The sequence below is a fragment of the Tauraco erythrolophus genome, chromosome 9, assembly GCF_009769465.1.
Source record: "Tauraco erythrolophus isolate bTauEry1 chromosome 9, bTauEry1.pri, whole genome shotgun sequence".
Taxonomy (NCBI): Eukaryota; Metazoa; Chordata; class Aves; order Musophagiformes; family Musophagidae; genus Tauraco; species Tauraco erythrolophus.
In genome coordinates, this window is record NC_141473.1 from 26,996,022 (window position 1) to 27,018,687 (window position 22,666).

Below are 22,666 nucleotides of genomic sequence, written 5' to 3' on the forward strand. Positions count from 1 at the left end.
TCCTAAATCGGAATAATTCAGATCTAAACTATCACCATTCACAATAAAGCAGCCAATGGCTTGCATCTTGATGGTCACAAATAATGTTTCAGCATCGAGCACTCAATATAATTTGGAAAGTCAGAGAAACCTAGATGCCTCGACCTTATTATTACAGCTTTTTTTCATACAATATTACACCCACTAACAAGTTTTGCCATTTCAGTCAGTACTGTGAACACTTTACATTAGGCAATGTTTTAGCTTTATTACATGTACAGCATTTTAAGATTGTCTATATTAAAAAAAAAAAAGAAAAGGAACTAATTGCCTCACACCATAATACCCAAAACGTGCTGGGAACTGAACAGCTCTGAAAGATGAAACCTCTGTCCAGGAGATTTTACAACATAAGAATTGTTAGAAATAAGTGAAAAGTAGAAGGGATTAATCAAGACTTACTGTTAACTTTCTAACGAATAAGGAATTGTAATGCTATGAAATAATAACTGAAAAAAACAATTAGAACTAAAGGAAGAAATATAAAGAAAGTTAACAGAAGCAAGGGAAGCTAAGAAGGAAATTGAAAGACACAAAAGAAAATAGAAAGTGGTAAAAGCAAGCAGCAAAGGGGGGGGGGGGGGGGGGGGGGGCCGGGGGGAAGAAAACAACTTAGCTCAAATTGCAAGCTGCTAACAAAACTGGAAAGCCCAAAGTCATTATCCATGTGGTGGCTGAGGTCTTCACTATGTAGACCAAAGGTCAAAAAAAGTCACAGCAACCAACACTGGTTAAAGCTACAAGACAACAATGAGACTGAAAATGGTATTTAAAGGAAGCTAAAGATCTGAAACGTCTGAGACAGGCAAGGTCTAGCTTTTAACAAATAAACAAGGAGCTAGTTATGGAAAGTCATTGGCTTTTCTTATTGATCATGTCTGCAAGTGAAATTTCTGCTTCTATTTCAGGAGACTCATAGAAGTAACAAGCTAAAAGAACTATTCAAAAATGTACATCTCTTCTCTTTTTCTGTAATTTTGTAAGACACCAAGTCCCATATGTGTCCAAAGCAGCTCGATAGCTGTATGCACTGGTACCATGAAAAAAAAATTATTATTCATTTTACACTGATGAAAACCGTGTCCCCATGAGTCTACTGTGGCCAACTTGCTTTCCACCCCCTCCCTGAGCACAGCAAAAATTTAATTGAGAACTACCACCCTTGGGATCTGTGTACTACTACAATACACATTTCCTTCTTTGGGACTGAGAGCCTGCTTCCATTCACTTACTATTAGACATTTCACTGGGAATACCCCTCCAGACACTTGCCAGAAACTTCAAGCATTTTTTTTAGCCTGGCAATTTCAAGAGATACCACAAATCTGAGATCATCAGAAGACACAGGTACTGTAAAACCAGCACTAGGTATTTTATCAAGTGTAATTACTGCTCAGCACTGCCGAAGACCTGTACTTCTCCTAATGTGACTTCTGAATGCTGTCTGCTTTTTCATCTGCTCAATTTAAGAAATCCTGTAACAAGGCTTGCTAAGCTACCCTGGGAACTAATAACAGGTCTGGAAAAACACAGACATACTGCTCTACTTCTCCCACTCTTCAATTTTCAGCGACGGAAGGGAGTGTAAATTGTACTTAATTGCAAAATTGTCAGTTCGGTCCTTGAGTCAGTAAATTATGCTTTTACAAATTCTCCTCCTTCTCCCCTCTCTCCTTTCCCAGGGAACGCACACTTCCAGCATCATTTCTCATCTCTGAGCACTTCTACTGTCTTCTTGCCTATCTCACCCCAAAGCCTCCCGAGCCCCCCTTTCCTCTCACTTGCTCCTACAGAACATCACATCTCGCACCCTTCCTCCATACAGTCCTGGAGATCCTCACTAGCTCAAGTTCTCACTCCTGCTCATGTGCTCCTCTCACCAGTCAACGTTTTGTGGGGTCTGTTCAACGTTTTGTGGGGGACAGGGAAGAGGGGGCACAACACAAAGACCCCAGCACCAGTTGCGAGCAGTCACACTCCCAGCTCCTCAGGGACAACCCTGAATTACTGTGTTTCTTGTGGATCTCCTCAGTGCTGCCAGCAAGAGAAGTGGGTCCCAGCTCTCTATCTCCTACATACAGAGCTTGCCTTTTGTTTTTAAACATGCTGAAAGACTTCACAATATTTAAAAGAGAACTTTGTGACTTCAAATATGACATTGTCTGAAACAACTTACTCTTTTTTTTATAAAGCAGAGAGAGGAAGCTGATACGATCCCTCCAAAAAGCCATAAAAGTCTAAATTATAACTTTTTCCTACTCCTATAAATGCCCATATTTACTTTTTGGACTGGAAATCAACACTTGATCTCTGATTAAACACAGTTAGAAAAATAAGTCTTATTAAAAAACATAAGGAAAACTTTCAAACTCAATCTACAACCATCTTCTTTCCTTGTCCCCTTAGAGACCTTTTTAAAAATGCAATCAATTTGGAGTTTTAAAACTTAAAATTCTGATCTTGAAATTGTTAAATAGAACACCTCTGAAGCCTAACATGCTCTGCTTTTAAAATCCAAAATGGCACTCAATCCTTACAGTTAAAAAGCCATTATGTTGTGTTTAAGCTTACAGACGCACGTTCACTGATTGCAACTGTACGGGTACAGAAAAACAGGAGACCAACTACTAATATAAAAGGAAATCTTGAACCTAAAAGTTTAGTAGTTGTGAAAGCAGCAACGAAACTTTTTAAGTGCTCAGCTTGAGGATAAAGTGCTAGGAGAACCTCTGTAGCCCCACAAGTTCATCTCAAAAACAAATTCCAAGCTTGACAAACTTGCCCCGTTCCCACTTTTTTAATATCGCAAAAACGTAAATACAAAGCTCTACATTATCTGAAGCAGTTTAAAGCCCACAGAGTCTCATTAGATTTCTGGTTTAGCCCTTTAATGACATTTAAAAGAAAATATATGTTTAATAGTATTTGTCACAATGAAGTATCTCCCACTGCATTCTTGTCTTGGATATGCACTGTCACAAAATTCACATTATATCAACTATAAGAATGAAATAGTATCTGCCTAGCAAGATATCTAAGAGATAACTGAATGCACAGAAGTCATTTATTTCCACATTAGAAGGGATATGTTATTCTGTCAGCATACAGGATTTCTCACATGCATGATGGAGGTAATTTGCCAAATCAAGTATTTAATAATAATCCACCAGTTCACCCCAAAATAAATAAATAAAAGCACCTGGCACACTACTTAAAGAATTAGTCCCTGTGCAAAGTACTGGGAGATTTTAAATCAGCCAAACAGTCACTTTCACATGGACAGAGTCAATTTCTCACAGAAACATTCACACAAAAGTGTAATGTAGTAACCAAAGGTCTCACTCAAGGAAGGACTGGTGTCTCTAAACACGACCGAGTGAAACAGAGCAAATCGCACTTCATTCAGCCTCTGCTTTGACAGAAGGTAGCTTCCTGTTAGATTTTGCACTGTTTACTAACATTTAGGCATACTACTCTCCAATAAGAAAAAAAACAAGCTTAAAAATATACATTTCGTTGGAGGAACTGTCATCCACAAGCCACTACACAGTTTTAGGTGTAAAACAAGCCATTAGAAGCTGCTATGGAAGACAAATACATTTAAATGGGGACTGAACTGGAGGAAACTCTACATAGAAAAGCAAGCTCCTTCTAACATAGGACCCCAGTTCCTTCCCTCTAGCAGTCAGACCAGCTGTTTACTTCCCTCCGTGTTGTGCAGATAAATACTTATAAAAGTGTCAGCTCTACATTGTCCAGCCAGCCACAAGAACTGTTGGTATAAATAACTGCCTGAGTTTCCATCTCAGTTCACATATCACCTTTAAGTCCAATAGGAAGTGATATTTAATATGAGAAGGAAGAAAACACAAAGTAAAAACACACAGCAATGATACACGTCATGTACATTAAAATGGAAGGAGAATAATTTGTGCGCTAGTGTAGCGAGCAGATCGTATGCTGAATTCTGCAACTTTGAACAAAATTACATTGCTGATTACCTTTCCATTTCCCTCACAACACCACCACACTGGAAAAAGAACACAGAAAACATTTCTACAAGACCTTATTGCTTATAAATGATTTTCACCTCCAACAGGCATTAAGGAGAGGTACATTATATTAGCCTGCCTCTTCCAAATAATGCTAAAATTAAGTGTTCCACTGTAAACTGTCATTTTTTATACACTAATGGTAATTTTAAAAATTAATTCGGCTGGATACGTTAAATTAAAGAGATATTTGAGAAATAATTTTTTTGCCTTTAAGAATAGAGGCATTTTACGCAATATATGCTGAGGACGGTTTCACTTAAGTATTTTAAACACAGAATCCAACAGTTCTCCTTGCTACCATGTTTAGAGTTTGCTACTACACCCAAAGAACAAAAAGTAGCTTGACTCATCTGCTTTCAACATCTCTAGTGAAAAGGAGTAAAACTCCTAAATGGCACGACAAGACCAAATGGGTGGCCAGACTTCCTACAGGGAGATATTAGAGTAAAACTCAATTACATCTGAGTACAGGTTCAAACAAGAACCCCCAGTTCAAACGCAGTTACCCTCAAACATTAACTCTTTGCATAAAGTGTTCAGGACAAACACATAGACCAGCATTTTTCAGAGGCATTCAGTGGGCACACAAGCAGCCTCACGAGTAGTTACCATGAGACCTCCTCAGGGGAATAAAGTCAAAATATATACAAAAGTGTTTGAAGGCCCAGGTCCTTAACCTTCCTATGTGCATGATGGTTTATTCTTAAACTTACCCTTAGCAATCTCCTATGTACTAATTCGTAAACATGTTTATCACAAGCGAAACATAGCCATAATTCTCAAAGTTAGCTCTTTATTACTACTGATAAATGAAAGCAATAAAATTTTAAAACCCATCATGGCAGTGGAACATCCTTCCCCACAGAGATGTTAACTTAACTCAGATTAGCCTCATGAACGCACTCAGTCAAGGAGGACATAGTTCATTTCACCAATCCAACTACTTTTCCCTTGAGAGCTCAGTGTTGCGTGATGTTTTGCAATTCTGACTAGTATTTTAAAAATAAAGAGTACTACTATACCCAACGTCTCCTTCGTTTCTTCCTGCCATTCAAATTTTACACCTTTTTTTTTTAAGGCTGGGGAATGTTAGAAACCCAGCACCATTAATGCATCTTCTCAACAAGACCAGACCGAGCATTAACCTAACCATACAAAAACATCACGGGTCTCATTCTGAAAGGCAGCGAGTGCCCTCATCTCCCATTGATGTCAGACCACATAATGTTAGAAGTGTTGAGGTCTATTGTTCAGTCCATTTTTCCCCATCCTGTGAGGTCCTGCCATATACTCATTAGAAAGGCCATACACTGTAATACACTGATACAAAACAAAACCTAAGACCCTCACACATTTTTTTGTGTTTACCAAACTCCTAGCATCAACAGCATAACTCAAATAAGGGTAGAGTACACAGTGCAACGGCACGTGCAAGCACTGTTTTCCAGACGGAAGCAGCTCTTAAAGGGTTTTATTTTGTTAAAGAAAAGGAGTAGTTTGTAAGAACCAGGAAGCCCTCCCAATGCAGTTCCTTAAGTAAACAGGTAGTCACTCTGCAATTCCCAAATCTGGAAACGAAACCAAAAAGCGACACCACATTTCTGAATTTGTCAACTTGAACACACACTGGAAGAGCATACCCACACATCACTTGGACAACTGCACATTCTTTATCCATAATCTGTAAACCAGAATTATCGTTTACTTCAATTGAAGCATTTCTTATTTAGAAACACAACTGCATTTACAAGGCTTTATATATTAACACCAAATCTTTTATTATTATTATTTCAAAGCCTAGTATTGTCCATATAAAAGTAGGCTATGACTTGTTTTGGGAGGAGGTAGAATAGGGGAAGACCTGAGGGTCGAAGCCCAACTTTGTTAATAGAGGTTTACACTCAAATTCTTCTCGTCTGGATTTGCAGTTACGTCAATTGTTTTCCTGTTCTAACCACCAACAAGTTACAATAATACAGCCTCAAACAAACCTATGTTTGTCCGGAGAAAAATAGTTACAATATTTATTCAAACGCACATCTGCTGGCGTCCTGCCAACCAGCCTATTCCAGCAGACCGGCTGCAGGGGGGAGTTTCACGGTTTCGCCCGGTCAAGAAGCGACTGTGGAACACCACCGGCGGCCCCAGAGGAGCTCAGGGGAGGCAAACCCCTCCGGGTACGGTTCGCCCTAGCCCCTACCGGCACCCGGCTTCAGGGAGTGGGAGCAGCTACAAGAACCAGGCTGGGGTGGTTTCTCCTTAAGGGCACCGTACAGCATCCGCGGTACCTCCCGGGGAGCAGTACCAGCGCGCCCGCCAGAAGAAAAAAGAAAAAGGGTCGGGAACACAAAACAACAATCGAGAGACCAAGTGCAAACACGGGAGAGTCTTTCCCTGGAAAGGCAGGACTCGCGCCCGCAGCCGCCCCACTCCCTTCCCACCTTCACGAGGGGTAGCCCCGACGGGCCCGCGCTGCCCAGCCGCTCCCCTGCCCCCTGCCCCGGCGGCGATGGGCGGGGGCAGCCGCTGCCCTCCCTCCTCCTCCGCACCTTCCCCGCGCCCCGTCGGGCTCCGCGCCCCCGCCCCACTCACCGGCCGTCTCGGCCGGCGCCCCCGCTACGCCGTTCAGGTAGAGGATGGAGAGCAGGTGGGGCTGCGTCTTCTCTAAGGCTACTCGCAGGTCCTGGAAGTGGTCCCGCTCCTTGGCCAGCAGCAGGGAGATGAGCAGCTCGGCCTTCCCGCCGCCCGCCGCCTCCAGGTCGCGCAGGTCGCGGGGACCGAGGGCGCCGGCGGCCTCCAGCAGCTCCACCACCTTGTTCACCTCGGTCATGGCTTGCGCCAGGCTCTGGCGGCACTGGGCGAGCAGCTCCTTGTGCTTCGGCTCCATGGCTGCGGCAGGCCGCCGCCAGCCAAACTTCGCCCGCCGGGGCCGCGCACCGCCGCCGCCTCCCGGCCCCGCCGCTCCGCCACCGCCGCCCCCGGGGAGGCGCGGGCCGAGGCGGGGCGCCGCCGGCCACCCTCCTCCGGCAGCCGGCGCCCCAGCAGCGGCCCCCGGCGAAACTTCGTCCCGGGGAAGAGGCGCGGAGCTCGGGCAGTTCCTGGGCCGAGGGTGGCTTTGCCTCTTGCTCCTCCGCGCCGGGAGCCGCCGCGCTCCCCCTCGGGCAGACAGGGGGGGATCGAGCCGCCGCCAGCGGCTGCCGCTCTTCTTCCTCCTCCGGCCGGCGCGCCTCTCGCCTTCTTTCCGCCCCCCCAGGCGGTGAAACAACTTCTCCTCCTTCTCCTCTCCGCTGCCCCCGGGTGGGAGACAGCCGGGTGCAAGAGCTGCGGGAAGAGCCGCCGCCTCCCGGGCACCCGCACCCCCCCGCGGGGCAGCCCAGACAACTTCTTTCCGCCGCTCGCTACAGGCCACACGGCCGCGGGGCGAGGAGGGGTGGGGGGGGAGACGGCTTCAGCTCCAAGCGCCTCCTTTCATTCGCGGGCGCACGCAGCCATATTGGTTGCACAAGGCTGCCGCCTGCGCCGAGACGGAGCTGCGGCAGCGCATTGCCCGCCCGCTCCTCGCCTCGCCTCGCCTGCCGCCGACGCGCCGCGGCGGCAGCCTCTCCCCCGGCCCGGCCCCGGCAGTCGCCCGCCTCCCGGCCGTCAGTCAGGCGCTCCCCGCCGGCCCCCGTGGGGCGCGGAGGCGGGGCGCCGGCACCGGGTTAGGCACGGCCCGCGTCCCCTTCCCCGTCGTGTCGTCTACCCCCCGCGGCGCGGAGCGGCCTGCGGGAGGTTTCCCTCGGTTCTCCGTCCGGGAAAGCGAGGCTTCGGCGGGGCAGGAGCGGGTGGGCTGCCCCGGGTGTCTCGGCGGTGAGACAAAGGCTGCGCTGCGGCGGGGCGGCGCTCCGCTCCTCCCCGGCGGGTCCGGGGCTGCCGCCCCCCGCGCTCCGGCGGCCCGGAGCCGGGCGGGCGGCCGCGGGCTGTGCCGCTGCCCTGCTGCAGGGTGGGAGCCCCGCGGCGGCGGCCGCCTGTTGGTGATGGTCGCAGTGCAGCCGGAGGGGCCGGGGTGTTCATCGGGCGGCAGCTTCAAGCGTCAGGAGTTATGTCATCCTCGGCCGGAAAAAAAAAAAAGAAAAAAACACGTCGAAATAATAACCTGGTAATTTACCAGGTTATAAATAACCAGAGACCAGGTAATTTACCAGTAGAGCACACATGTGTCTGTACTCAGCAGCAGCAGCTGGATGTAATTGTTTAGCAAAGAAAAAGGAAAACAACTTTTCTGTCTGTAGGTAAACAGTCTGCCGGCATCACTTGCACCGAATGGTACTTGAATTTGCAAACAGCTAGGGGAACAGACTAATGATGGCAAGCAATTATAATCTGAAATTCACATTTTATATGAAAGACTTGTAGGTATGTTTCTGATAATCCTGCCAAAATGATGGTGGCTATAATGCCATGGAAAGAGCGTTACCTGTGTCGGCTTTAACCTCGTTACATCTACTAGCAACCAAAATTATCTGAAAGCCTCCTGTCCAAACGCTTGTATGCCTTATTTAGTGTCCAGAGAGCTAGACTCAGTGAGGTACAAGGGGAAGCAATTGTTCCCTAACATTTTCTTTTAACACACCCACTTGAAGAATTCAGGTTCTGAGTTGCATTTCAAGTCACATTATGTAGTTGATGATGACATCTCTCATATGTGAAACCAGCCCGGAGTTATGTGCACAATCATAGTGTGCATTCTACTGCTATTAGTGGAGACAGATACAGAATAAAGGGGCTTAGAGATTTTTTTTCAACCTCGAAAGTCAATATTTAAAACAACCCTTGAAAACATGGCATGATTTTGAAACAATTTTTTTTCTCATTTGGTCTGCTGTTACTCATGTAGATTCATTTCTTTTAGTTCTGCACCCATGGTTCTCCTAGCAACTTTCTTTACTAGACAAAATACACAGAGATTAGCTTTGTTGGCTAATGACTAATGTTGTAAATTTCAGCAAACTGTGTTCTTTCTAGACTATTTACATTTATCAGAACATCTGCCTGTTTCTCTCCAATAATTTGGGCAAAGTTTAGCCAGTAAAGTGATCGTACGTTCCAGAAATACTAGTTGACACCAGTATGCATTAATTGTTGTCTTCAACTCAGCAAAACGATGTTGAAACAGAAGAGTGAAAAATTACTGGTAAGAAGTGAAATCTGCCTCGTGTCTTCTGGTGCCCAGCCACTCTCAGCTGGCACCAGGGCACTCCCCTTCTGTGCCTGCAACAGAACGTAGGGCAAGCCATCGTGCAGCTGAAAGACAAGTGCACAAAAAGGCTGAACAAAGGTTGGACAAATTATTCAAGTATTTACTAGTTTTTAAGACTTTCTAAACTCAGCAGTCCTTTAACAAACTTTGTTTTATTGTGTGTGTGCTTACATACTTTTCCTGTTAAGAAAGGAAACAAACTACCAAATTTCATTACGGGGTATTATGCTAAGAGCCATACTTTAGATCTATGCAGCAGTCCTCAGCTACTTGAAATAATAAAGAACAATCTTGATTTTTGTCCTTTGCCTGACTCAGCACTGTGGTAAGTTCTCTTCACAGCAACATGGTTTCCTAAATACGGAAATAAATACTGCCTTTCCTAAATACCTGTCTTGGTCCTTTGCCTTCTCTTCCAAATAAAACATCAGCCTTCTGATCCTGCAATGCCTGCCTCGCCTTTTGTTTGCAGATCCACATCTCCGTTGCCGTTGCTCAGGTAGCAGGTAAATCCCTGTCATGGCAGGTTTCCTTCTTTCTGACAATGCAGTTTTTGACTTTTTGTCATATCTGAGTCTCTCACCCTCCATTTTTCTTGCAAATGGCAAGTCTTCTTTTCTCTCAGATAAATTTCTCATTGCATGGATAAATTTCTCTCTTTCATGAGTCCAGCCAGCTGGCAATTGCTCGTACAAGAGAGGGACCTTGGTGTTACCTCAATTGCTTGACTCAGTATAGACCTTGCCCAGCAAAGTGCAGGGAAAGTCCTCATGAGACTTAGGCATGTATATCACCTTTGAAGACTCAAACTATGAAATGTGCAAATTTATTATGCCAAAAGTTTATGAAGTGACCAAAATTCAGATCATCATGGTACCCAGAATCTATAACCCTACTGCCAAAATAAGAAGTAAACCCAATTTCAACAAATTCCTTCCTCCACCCCTCAAAAAGAAAAAAAAAAAAAAAAAAAATCAAAATAGGCAAACTCTTTGGTTCCCATGCCAAGTTTTCAGAAAAAGAATATATCTATGGAATAAATTTTCAGAACTAAAATGTAAGTTAATCAAAGATACATCCCTGAAATGAATTATAGTTTATAACTTGCACAGACTTTGCAAGAATCAACCAGGTGTTTATCAGAGTACCAAAAAAAAGGCTTTTTTTTGTTTGTTTGTATAAACCAAATAAAAGCAAGGATTTAAAAAAATGTAATGAGATATGGAGCCCTGGCATAGGATGTCAGAGATGCTTGTGTAAAATTGGATTCAAACTGCAATTTGACAGTTTAACAGAAAAAGAAGATCAGTAGATTTTTCTAAGCTTTGAAAAAGCTTTCCAAATCTTTATTTTTTTAGATTTTGGAAACTGGGCTACTGACAATGTAAGCTTTGGGCATTAGAAAAAAAAAATGGACTTTTTGAGAGAGCATATCAGGCTAGCGATCCCTATGCCTATGATGTCCGAGAAGCATCTGGGTAACAAGTGGGGACATGGAAGCAGAAATTCAGGTTTATTTTTATTCCATTTGTTTCTCCTTTTCTTTCAGAAAAGGAGAAACACTGGTGTTGCCATGCAGAAATGAAGTCTTTGAAATACAGATAAAACATGCAAGGCTTAAGGAGGTATCAAAGCTTGGGAATTATTTTCAAAAGCAGAAACTGGAATCTGAAAAATCAAGTTGGATATCTGCTTGGTGTATCTGCCTCTGAAAAACCTCCCTCTGCAGATTTAAGATGGGGGCAGCAAAGTACTTTTAAATCCTTGTCTTGCAGAATTTTCTATTGGGAGGACGTGATCATCCTCAGCACAAGCATTAGGTTTCAGCAAGCTGCAGTGCTGCACCTGAAGACCGTTTTTGTTATAGGTCCATATAACTCTACGCAGTATATGAAATCCCAGCAAATTCCACTGCATTAACTACAGTAAATTAAAAAAAGAAAAAAGCAAACATACAAGCCTTTTAAAATATTAAGATCAGAATCACGAGCAAAAGCAGGATTCAACCTTTAGTACAAGAAGATTTTGTTCCCCTAATTGCTGTTACACCTTTTTAGTATGCAATAATCATCATGCTTGTGTATGCAAACTCAGCACATTTCCTGAAATACAATGCTGTGTCATACATACACATTAGGAACTAAAGAGATTCAGATTCATGTAATCCAGCACATAGTTCTCACTGTGATAGTCTATCTTCCTTACAGATTAGAGAACTTTAGGCTGAAACCAAGACGACTCTGAACATCATGACAATCAAGCTGGAAAGGGACAGCAGAGGAAAGAGAAAGAAGAGAAAACGAAAGTAGAGAAAGAAAAACAGAAAAGAAAAGCCTACCTGCTTTCAAGATGGAATTCAGTAAGAGTATAAAACGTTGCACCCGCAATGGCAGAGTCTGCACCCAGTGACTGTTCTTCTGTCTTGCAAAATCTTTGCTTCCAAAAACTGTTAGGTGGTGAGATTTATATTCTACATCAGTCTTCCACATACTGAGCGACACTATCATATTATTTTAGCTTTGTATTTTCTGATAAGGCACCCTTTAGAAACATCTGGGCTTTAAAACAGATTTCTTACACGGGCTTCGATAGGACTTTTAATAAGACGATAGTCTTCTGTGCAAAAAATACCTGTCGCTCCTTCTCATGTACTTCCTCCTTCTCCGCACCTACCTGCTTACTGCTGCCCGAGTCACAGCACAGCTCTGCTGCTGTGGTTTGGCTGGTAAATCCCCTACTCAGTATCATCAATCTGAACCAGTCAGAAACAGCCCAAAGGAGAGGATTTCCTTCAAGATTAGCAGTTTTTTCAATTCTTTTTAAATACATGGAAGACATTTTATTCACTTCTTAGTTTCGGAGCTCTTAAGGTACAGGTCTTCAAGTTTCATTGGCAGCCATGTACGCTAGAAGCGGTTTTGTAATGAAAGCTAAGCTTCTCATGTAATCATATGATTCAAGCAACTAAGTGTTTAGAGAAAAATATTGAGAGATTTACAGTAAGTTAATAGAAGCTGACAGCACTGTGTGGATCCTGGGAAGGAAGATTATACAATCTCCGAGACAGGTATATGAAAAATACAAGTAATCATCAAGTTAACATTAGAGCTGTCAAGATACAAAGTAAACACCATAGAGATTGTGTAATAGGGGTTATATGAAACACTAGCAGCTAAGCAGTTCTCAACAGAAGCTTATTTTTTCAGATTGATGTAACTGATGGACTATTAATTAGCGTTTTCAGGATAGGAAGGTGCTAGTCTGATGGACCTGCACATCAGAAGATCTCATTTACCCATAAAAAGTAAAAACCAAACAAACCTAATGTGAGCAGTCTCAGCACTGTCCAGGCAAAATATTTCACCTGGCAGTATCGCCTCCAGGAATGGGCTGTGCCCATAAATCCTGAGGTCCTCAGTGCTCCAGCTGAAGCTGCGGCCTGACGGAGCTGCTGTCGGACTCTCACAGAAGCACAAGGATCATTTATCTTCCTAAAAATGTGTAAATGTGAACTCCAGGAAATGGTTTAGCTCTCTCTTAAGAGAGCTCCTGTGACATACAGCATGAAGGAAAGCAGACTAGAGGATTATATTGGTTTTATTTTTTTGTGGGTTTTTTTCCTGTTTTTTTTTTTTTTTTTTTCCTGTAGTCTTAAAACCTATCAGTCATTTCATCTTGCACTGTACTAGGCAGTTTTTGGATGACAATGATTTTGGCCCATTCCCACTCTGGGCAGGGGCTGAACTGGTAATTCAAATTAAAATGAAGAAGATCAGACAGTTATTTCAGTCAACTTCAATAGAAAGAAAACACTCTGTCTGCTGAGGGGTTTAAATTTCCAGGGGCTGCTGAAAAAGCAAACTAAAAAAAAACCCCAAATTGTTTCACTTAAGTAACCAAGAGGAAGAAAAGTCCTTCCTGTAGGTCAGAATACCTGGCAGGAAGGGTGTTTGGTGCGGGGGAGAGAAGAAAAGGGTAGATAAATTGGCTCCTCCTGGAGCTCTGAATGCATATACCACTTCTATTTCTCAGACAACTACTTCTAAAAACAGGCAGCAAAAGAGAACCAGCAATACTACAGAGGCACATTAGTGGTGATCCTACAGGGCTGTAGGAATTTCAGGTTTTGGAGGGAAGGCACTCCGAAAGCACATTCCAAGTACCCGCCTGTTTAGAGCAGAACTGGGGGGGCAATTTAATTTTCTTTGGGGAGACTGGGCTGACTTGTGATGTGGTTAACTTCTGTAAGCGAGCAGATGTTAAACAGCCCCTTTAAAAGCCGTTGCTTGCAGTTTGTTATTGGTTTTAATTTCTAGGTCAGTTTTCAAGTCAAGCCAAGAGAGGCTATTTATAACAATCATTTGCTTTTACTTCTTTCAGCGCTAATGGGGAGATAAAAGCAAATGGGTGCCCTAAGCATCCCTGGGTAACTTTTACAAACAAGCCATGCACAAGCTGGGAATTTGTAAGAAGAAAACCCAAAGTGCAGTTGAAGGCAATAGACAGACATAACTGTAAGGACTCCAGAGTAATCCTGGGCACAGTTTCACCACCTTCATTGTTTTTCTGTCAGCAAGGAGCATTTTCAAACTGCATTTGAATCTAAAGGCTCTTGAAGAAGAAAAGGTATTTTCTTATGTTCCATTCCATATTTGAAGCTCCAGCTCTGTGAAGAATTACATGTGTACTTTTAATAGCAAGCAGTTCCACGGCTCACTGACATGCAAGGGTTTAAAAGCTGAATATATCTTGGTTACAATCTAAGTTTTTTGAGGGTCTCCAAGTCAATGAAAGGATCTAGGGATTAATCCAAGACTCTTTGCAGATAACAATGATCCTCCCATTGATTTTAAAGGGCTTTGGTTCGGATGTCTTGTTCATTATCTACCAAAATGTAGACACTTTATTCTACCATTAGAAAATGTAGTATGTTGTGTGTGTTTTTTTTTTAAAAAAAAAAAGCAGCCAGAGAGAAAGGGAAGTTGTTTTGATAGAATATCATTCCTGTCAGACATTAGCCCGATGGGTATAGAAAGAGTAAAAAAACATCTCATCATGCCTAGCAGGCAGAAATGACAAAGCAGAGCTTTAGACAGACTTACAGGCAGAATGCTTGCAGAGCCACAGGAAACCCTGCCTGAGACACAAAAATGCACACTTTTACAGATGGTGAGCATGGGCCAGTGCTTAAATTGTGGGACAGCTGGACTTGAAGAAAAAGGCTCCTGATGCTAAATAGAATCCAGTAATCCTTGAAAGTTCAAAGGCAGTCCAGATATCTCTAATCCAAGCCTGAAGCGCTCCCTGAGGAAATGGAGACAGGTATGCATGCAACTGGGGTTCTCTGAGTTTCTCTAGAAATGGTGCAACACCTGTCTTTTCACACACACCTGAAGAGCTAGTCCCACTGCTCATCTGTTTTGCAGTGCTTAAGCTAAGGGGAGAACAGCAGTGGCAGCCCAGCTCCTGAAAAAAATAGTACCCAGCAGATCTGGCCCCTGAGAATAGACTAACACTCAGATTTGGTTGGACTCCAAAAGCTTATCATGCATGGAAGCAGATGAGCAGGATTGTGAGGAGCATCCAGCTACAGGAGATTATTATTTCTTCATAATGAAATGCTCTAGTATTCTGAATTCATCTGTTTTATGATATAGGAGAAGCATTTCTAGTGTACTTTCAAGAACTGTGTACAGTTTTACAAGTCTTTGTGAAAACCAAACAAATGTAGATGGTCAGGAAGCTGAAAAATACACTGGTCTTTAAGCTGATCCTTTGTGTCATACCCGTTGCTAAGTCTTAAACTGCTATTTGACAGTGAGACATTAATTTCTGTTTACATTAATACTGCATAAATTCCATATGCTTCTGATTTCAGAAGAAATTTTTACTTTTAACATTGCAGGATATTCCTTGGGTGGGAGGGGGAAATTATTTTTGAAGGAGGTAAACACAAGACTGGGATTACAGTGAGAATAAAGTCAGAGAGAAACCCTTGTACAACTTGCTGTAGTCAATCTGCTCAGGCAGAGCAGACTAGGGACCAAGATACAACTAAAGACTGAGGAGCATTTAACATGACAAAAAAAACTTCAGTAAAATCAGTTCTGAAAACAGTAACTAACATGAAATGAAGTAACTCATAAGTTGCACTCTAATTTTGAAGGCAAAAGGAATACAGTCTCTGTGCCAGTCTACACAGCTTGGCAGGGATGGGAAAGCCATCAGAGACTTCCAGAATGAAATAACGTCTCAGCTTGGCACAGTGGCAGCTGTATTACCAGCTTCCACAAGGTTTGGTCATCCAGTTTAAACTGAGCTGCAAATCTTCAACATATCTGTACTTTTTCCCCTATAATACAAATGTAAAAATTAAACATTCAATAGTTCTATTTGAGTAGTACTTTCTAAGGAAAAATGCCATAAAAGTAATTTAGAACTTAAATTATTATGAATGCCAGAGTTTGTCAGAATTGAACAACAAACAAAAAAAAACAACTCCCAAAACAAACAGGAAATCCCCACCTCGATACTAAATGGAAAAGAACATATACAACATGGCCCAGAATAAGCAGAAACATCTGAGAAAGTCCTGAGCAGCATGGAAGCCTTAAAAGAGATTTAGGTTAAAATGATTCTTTCTGGATCAAGCCTGCAGCAATGATGTTCAGAGAAGCGTTGTGCAACTGTTTGAAACTTACAAAGATGCATTAACTGGTGGGAGTTTGATGGATAGAAATATTTAATATAATGCATATATCAAAGCTCATCCAGTTCTGCCGAGTTACAGTTCTCTAATTGGTTTCCAGGGGACTTGGATTAAGCCTCAATTCGGTAATAAAAATACTGTGTGAAAGAATAACTGAAATAAAAACTCTCCAAGTCTGCTAGGGATATTCCATGAAGGATGAACACACTTCATCAGCAAGGCAAGCCAAATATTATCTTTTTTACCATGGGCTATTTGTACTGTTAGAATTTTTTTCCCTTAACTCATCTTCAGAACTGCCACCCTCCCCCTCCAAGAATATTAATGGCAGCAAAGAACTGTGCTGCTTTGCCCTCTCCTTTTCCTGCTGTAGCCAGTGTCTGCCTTGCAGCTGATTTAAAGAGCACTCACTTCTAGCATTTTTCTGCTTTCTCGGAAAGATGAAAGAATAAAAAGAACTATACATGGCAGATGCTAATCGCATTGTTTACTCCACACACCCTGGCAATAAAAACTTAGTAAAAGGCATGTACTTGTCTTCCTAAGTCTTCTATATAGCTTGTAACTTTTCACAAGTGCAGCCCCTTTACTCACTTTGGTGATTCTATCATCTCCTCTCACAAATATGTTGCTAAGGAGAGACTATTTATCATTTAATCATCTTTACTAGGCTGAATCTAAAGTACAGAGAGCCTAAAGATTTCCCCAGGTCATACAAGTGTGTGGCAGCAACAGTTAACTGATTCTACATGTGCCAACTACCTGCGCCGATCATCCCTTCTCCTTATTTTAATTCTCAGCAGAATATATACAAACACAAGGAAGGGAAACAACATTTCAGGTTATATCAGGTAAGTGGGAAGGACCAGAAGCAGGCTAAAGAGAAAAGTAAGTAGAGAATTAAACAGCTAATACAGTTTTCAGTACTGACAAAGAGCCACATGAAGCAGGGATGCCTTTGATTTCAGTTTGGAGTACAAATATATTCTCTTATATAATAAGGTCATTTTTGTCAAAAGTTATCTGACCATAACTGTAATTTTGATGGCAGTAAACTTCCACATCCAGATGTGCTGAGGAGATGTTTTTAACTGGAGTGGTTTAATTATCCTTTAGGCAAAGGCTGACAGTAACCTTGCATGGCTGAGCTGAAGCCAGCCAGTGGCACAGTATGGTCGACATAGCAGGGCTGTGGGCAAGCAGTGTCACCAGCAGTGACAGTCACTACAGCCCCAGAAGGGAGGAATTGGTGTGAGAAACAAGGACAAGGAGAAAGAAATAAATGTAAAGGGGAACTAAAAAATGCACAGCAGTGGCGTTAGTCAGAAGAACTAAGTATCTTCTTAAAAATGGAATTTTCAAGGAAGCCTCTGATGTAACCGGAAAATATCTGCACAAGCTGAAAATCTGGAAGAATGACATACGGGAAAGGGAATGAGTTGTTGTGTGGGCTTGTCAAGGTCCCTACACATGCAGTAAACATTTTAGCATCATTGCATTGGAAAAGTGCAGGGGTCAGGGTAGAGTAAGGAGCGAGGCATGTCCTTCCTTCTATGCGTGCATGACAGAGATCCCCTGCCCACTGAGCCCTTCAACAGCAAGTCCCATAATGTCACTGCTGGTGCTTCATGCCTGCACCAAGACACAGCCAAGGCCATCCTTGTCACTCCAAAGACAATCAGCAGTTTACAATAGAGATGCTGTGAATCAGCCTGAGTCAAAGAATCCCCCATCTGTGACTGTGTATTGCTCAGGCTGAGGGCTTCCTTCTGTAGAAAAGGGGACTTCAGGAAGCAACTCCAGTATGAAATAACAGAAGAGAAGATAATATCACAGGATTATAAACAGGGATGAACCACATCACACTGCTAACCACTTCTTCTCAGAAACCAACAAAAACCTGAATAATAAGTCAAATAAATCATAAGTCTCATTTACACCTATTACTGGCATTTTCTGAGACTCCTAAGTTTACTGAGTCTCACTATCACTTTTGCATTTCTTGGCAATTCATTTTCTTTATTTTTTCTTTTAAAAATCTGCACAATGTAACATTTAAAAGGGGTGCGCGCAGAGAAAATTGTGATACATATTGAAAGATTAGCCAAACAACACCCACTTGCACAAAGAGAGAGAATAAAATGCCTGTGGTTAATAATCCAGATACCTGTTGCTTCCGTAACAGCTTCGCTTCTGGTCAACAGCGTCTCCAACTGACAAAACATAGTATCACGGAAGAGAAAGGAACTTGGTATGAAACCTTGTGGGGTACTCCCCGACTTTCTGTGGACCACAAAAGCCACAGTCACAGAGGCACCTGCATGACCTCTTTTATCCATGGACTAAAACTCCTCTGCACTATCTGGCTCTGAAATCAAGAAGATCACAGCACTGTGATGGCAGACATTCATGGCAAGTAGTCACAGATTTTTAGCAACAAAAACAACGTTCTATAGAACAGCTTTCTTTTTCAAACTTTAGTGAATTATCCATCTGATTTTCATAGACGTTGTAGCCTCTCTTCTAGTTGAAGACACAAGACTAGGTATTTAATTCATGTAATTTCTGTATCTTGGCCCAGTAGCAGGACTTACATACTATTAACAACTCCTCAAATAAGGATTTTTCAGGAATGCTTCTGATCTAGTTGCAGGTGTCAACGCTAAAAGACAGATTCCTATTTACCTCTCAATTATAGATATGATCCCACATGGACTGTACCAGAACCCAGCATGCACAGCAGTTTTTTACACTTAATTGTAGCATAATCACTGTAGTTAAGGAGCTGCAATTGTGTACAGTTGGTTGAAAGTGTATCATAACCCAACAGATACAATAACTGAAGGAAATAATTCAGTTATTACTCATTATTAATAATAATCTAATGAATGAATGATGATTTAACTATCGGTTGTCACAATCAGTGACAGTAATCTCCAGTACCAATGACGAAATCTTAGATCTCAGGAACACACATAATTTTTCCAGCCATTTCCATTGCTTCACTGGGACTCCTTGTACAGATTACTAATATCTGCATGTCACTTTACCTAGCTGGCACCTTTCTTTTTCTCTCTCAAACAGATATGAACTTCAGCTCTACTTAGCGTACACATCCCCTTGCTTATCTCTACATTCCCTCTTTTCAGCTTTCTTCCCTTTATCCTCAACACCTGCAGAAACCACCATATTCCTGTGCAATGTCAGTCACACCTACCATCATGACTTCCAAAAGGAACATGCAGTTGTTACTGATCTTGCAGGTTTGAACTCACAAGACAGACTCTTTGGCTTAAGAAAGACCTTTTATCACCTGATGCACACAGGAGCTTTACATGTAACTAGAAGAAATTACGGCAGTTAAGGCAACACCGTATTTGAAGAAGCTCATGGTCAACAGAACCACTAAGTCTTGCTCAAAAGACCACTGTAAACTGAGTTTCACATGATAGAAAATAACAAAGCTACAGGCACCCCTGTAGCTTTCAGACATTAAAGTGGAAGTAATCTTTCATAAATCTTGCTGTTTTCAGCTGTCCATACAGAGAGACCACCTGTTTCACATTATTTTCAGTCCTAAACGTTGGTCTCTTGCATCTCTCAGCATCACCTCCAAATGTTTTTAACCCAACCTTGCTTTGGGGTTCTGCAGCAGCTACAGACTGTGAGATGCTACCCAGTGAGCTGCCAGAACTTCACGCATCAGAGCAGCTCTTGGAGCTGTATTTAAGTACTCACTACAGAGAACGAACACAGATTGTAACAGTCACTGCCACATGGAAAACGCTGCAACAAAAGACACGTGTCCTCCTTCACCATACAGACAAGCTGTTCTCGCACAGCCAGAAGCAACTCACTATGTTCATTCAGGAATGGCTGCAGCCCTCTACTTCAGTGCTACTTTTGTTTATCTAAGCCAGATGAAGCAAAAGATAAGCAAGTCCTTACCAATTCCTGAAAAAAAACATGTCTGGACTCTGTTTTCTCCTTCTAAGAAAAAATAAATCCCTTAAACTCCTTCCTCATGTATATGACTTTAACCTCCTTCTCATAGTTGTATTTCAGCTCTGATATTGTAAAACTCATTTTTAATAGAAAAACAAAGAATTACTACCCAAAACACTTCTCTTTGCAAAACAAAATGCTGCTCTCTAGTGGAAGATGATGATATGATCTAATTACCTTAGAAGAAATGTTTTGAAATTTTCATTTTATCTGATAGAGGAAACTTGAATTCATTTTCACAAGCACTGACACACAAGAGTAGTAGGGCTGGTTTGTTTTATTTCAGTCTTCCAGATTGTCCTATGAGATTTTGGAATTTATTCCTCAAGATAAAATTGCTATGCATTTATATCGATACTGTAATCACATCCAAATAACCTGCTAAGTGCTTGTGCATTAAAATATGAATACATTCTCTAATTTGATTCCTTTTAGTTCTTCTGTTCTTAGACAATATAAAAAACACAGGCAAATTTTTCTTATTTTCTTATGTTTTTCTACATTTAATTACTGACAGACTTTTCTAGGTCTGAATACATAGCTTTAGCTAACCATTTTGAAGATACAACATTCTTCAGTTACACTCACAGAAAAATTTAAGCAAATATGCAGACACTATGAAAATCTTGATCCTGTTTGCTATGGATTTCTAAGACATTCCTGTCTACAGTGATATAAAACTGAGGAATTACCTGTCACAGAGGTTCCTTCAGCTTGTACTGAAACAGTGACAAGTGCTCAGACATCAAGGAGTATTTGTCCTGAAGGAACTAAGTTTTATCCCACTTAATATTAAATATAGCATTCATTATAAAATAAAATATAAAATATAGCATTCATTTGCTTTCCTTTTTTAGATAAAGTAAAAAAAAAAGGAACAGCCCTCTATGCTGAATTTCTTGAAGTTATAGACCAAAGCAGCACAGTTCTATTTATTCCCAGCTTCCCATATTCACAACAGGAAACCTATATAGCACGTGTTTCTGTTTTCTTATCTCTCTGCAGATAAGAGACATTTGTATAGTAGTTTCCTGATAAAAAGTACTTTTTTTTTTTAAATGAAGTGCCTTTTCAAAAAAAATTGTTCTCTGCTTACTAGTTTACAAATTATCTACAATAAAAAAGAATATAGGTTAAACAGTCAGATTGCTTATTAATGTAAACATCATCTGTAAAAATTATAATTCTGTCAGGTCTATATTTCGTCTTCTGTCAAAATTATGTAGGCTACATACATTGTAGAATAACATTATATAGGTTTGCAAAAGCACTTCAGCTACCAGCAACTGAAGCTGCACGCTCTACCCAGACAGCCCAGTCCAGCTCCACAGCAGATGGCTGCAGCCCCTGGACACATCTTTCCTGAACGTTCTTAGTTGCATCTCATCATCTGTACAGCTGTCACAGAAATCTATTTCATAGCAAATACCTAATCCTCCTGCAACACTCTCAAGAAGTAGATAGAGCCTTACTGAGCTTCTCCATTTGATTTCTTCATGGTCCTGTCCCCTTTCACTTTGGCTCACGTTCTGCTCTGCTCTCATCACTGAAAAGATGCTGCCGTCACTGCAGAGCTCAGCCAATCCCTTGAACTTAACAGTGCACCTCAGCAGTTACTGCAGCCTTCTACCTACTGCCAGGCCTCCGGTCATTCCCATCCGAGCTGTCACCAGACTGCCAGGTCATTTTCTGAGTTTTGATCACAGGGACCAAGGGCGGTTTTTCACTTTAGGGCAGAGACACATACAGAAGCTCCCCTCATCTCCAATTATCAACAGAAATATCTTTAGAAGTAACTATTCGGCTATTCATGTTGTTAGAAGGAAAAAGTAGAGATGGAAGGGTTTTTTTTTGACTCACTACACAAAATCCAGAACTACCAATGCTGAAAGAACACAAATAAACAATTTATCTGCTTTGCCATTTACCTGAGATTAAGTGAGAAAACTGTTTTCACAAGTTTTAGTGCAAGTCACACAGTAAAGCAGTATTTTCAGTAAGCCTCGCTGAGAAGAAAAAAAAAGTGACCAAGGATCAGTTTATAAATCAGAGTTTCCAAGTCTGACAATTAAGGATAAATATACATTTGTTTTAAAAATATGGAGACAATTAGAAATCAGATATGGATATTCGTAACTAACCAAATGAATTTTGGTAGCTAATTCTCGCTTTCTCAAAAGCATGCCATCAGCGGTACTGGTATGAATCGGGGTTCCCAACTCAGCTCAGTTCCCACTCGCAGCTGGCCTTGCTGCCTGACTGCTGCATCACTGGCAACGCGGCTCATCCTTGACGTTCTTCAGCGATCCTACTATTCTGAGGCTGAGGTCTATCTTCCACAGGAGCTGGACAGCGTTTAAAATTTTAAGGGTATCTGGTGATCAAATTTGAGTGATAACACCTAATTGCTCCCATAACCTATCGGCTAGAGATTTTAGCATTAACTTCACAAGTGTTTTTACTGTAGTACATACACAATCCATTCTGAGACATCACAAATGAATCAGTGATGCTTCTCCATGCAAAGGCATGTTGGCTGTCTGGGGTGTTCTGTTTTAGGGCTTCTACCAGTTATCTAGTAATTTTTCAGAAATAAAAGTATTTCTTGAAAAGTAACAT

General features: G+C 41.9%; 1 protein-coding gene across 4 annotated transcripts in view; it reads right to left on the minus strand.

Moving 5' to 3' along the window:
* Positions 1 to 6,981, minus strand: part of DLG5 (discs large MAGUK scaffold protein 5) — a 113,375-nt gene extending 106,394 nt beyond the window's left edge. For all 4 annotated transcript variants that reach the window (XM_086616586.1, XM_086616584.1, XM_086616585.1 and 1 more), the window contains exon 1: positions 6,687 to 6,981. In XM_086616586.1, coding sequence (XP_086472712.1) covers positions 6,687 to 6,981 — 295 coding nt within the window. The remainder of the gene's footprint in view (positions 1 to 6,686) is intronic.
* Between the last annotated feature and the right edge of the window lie 15,685 nt (positions 6,982 to 22,666).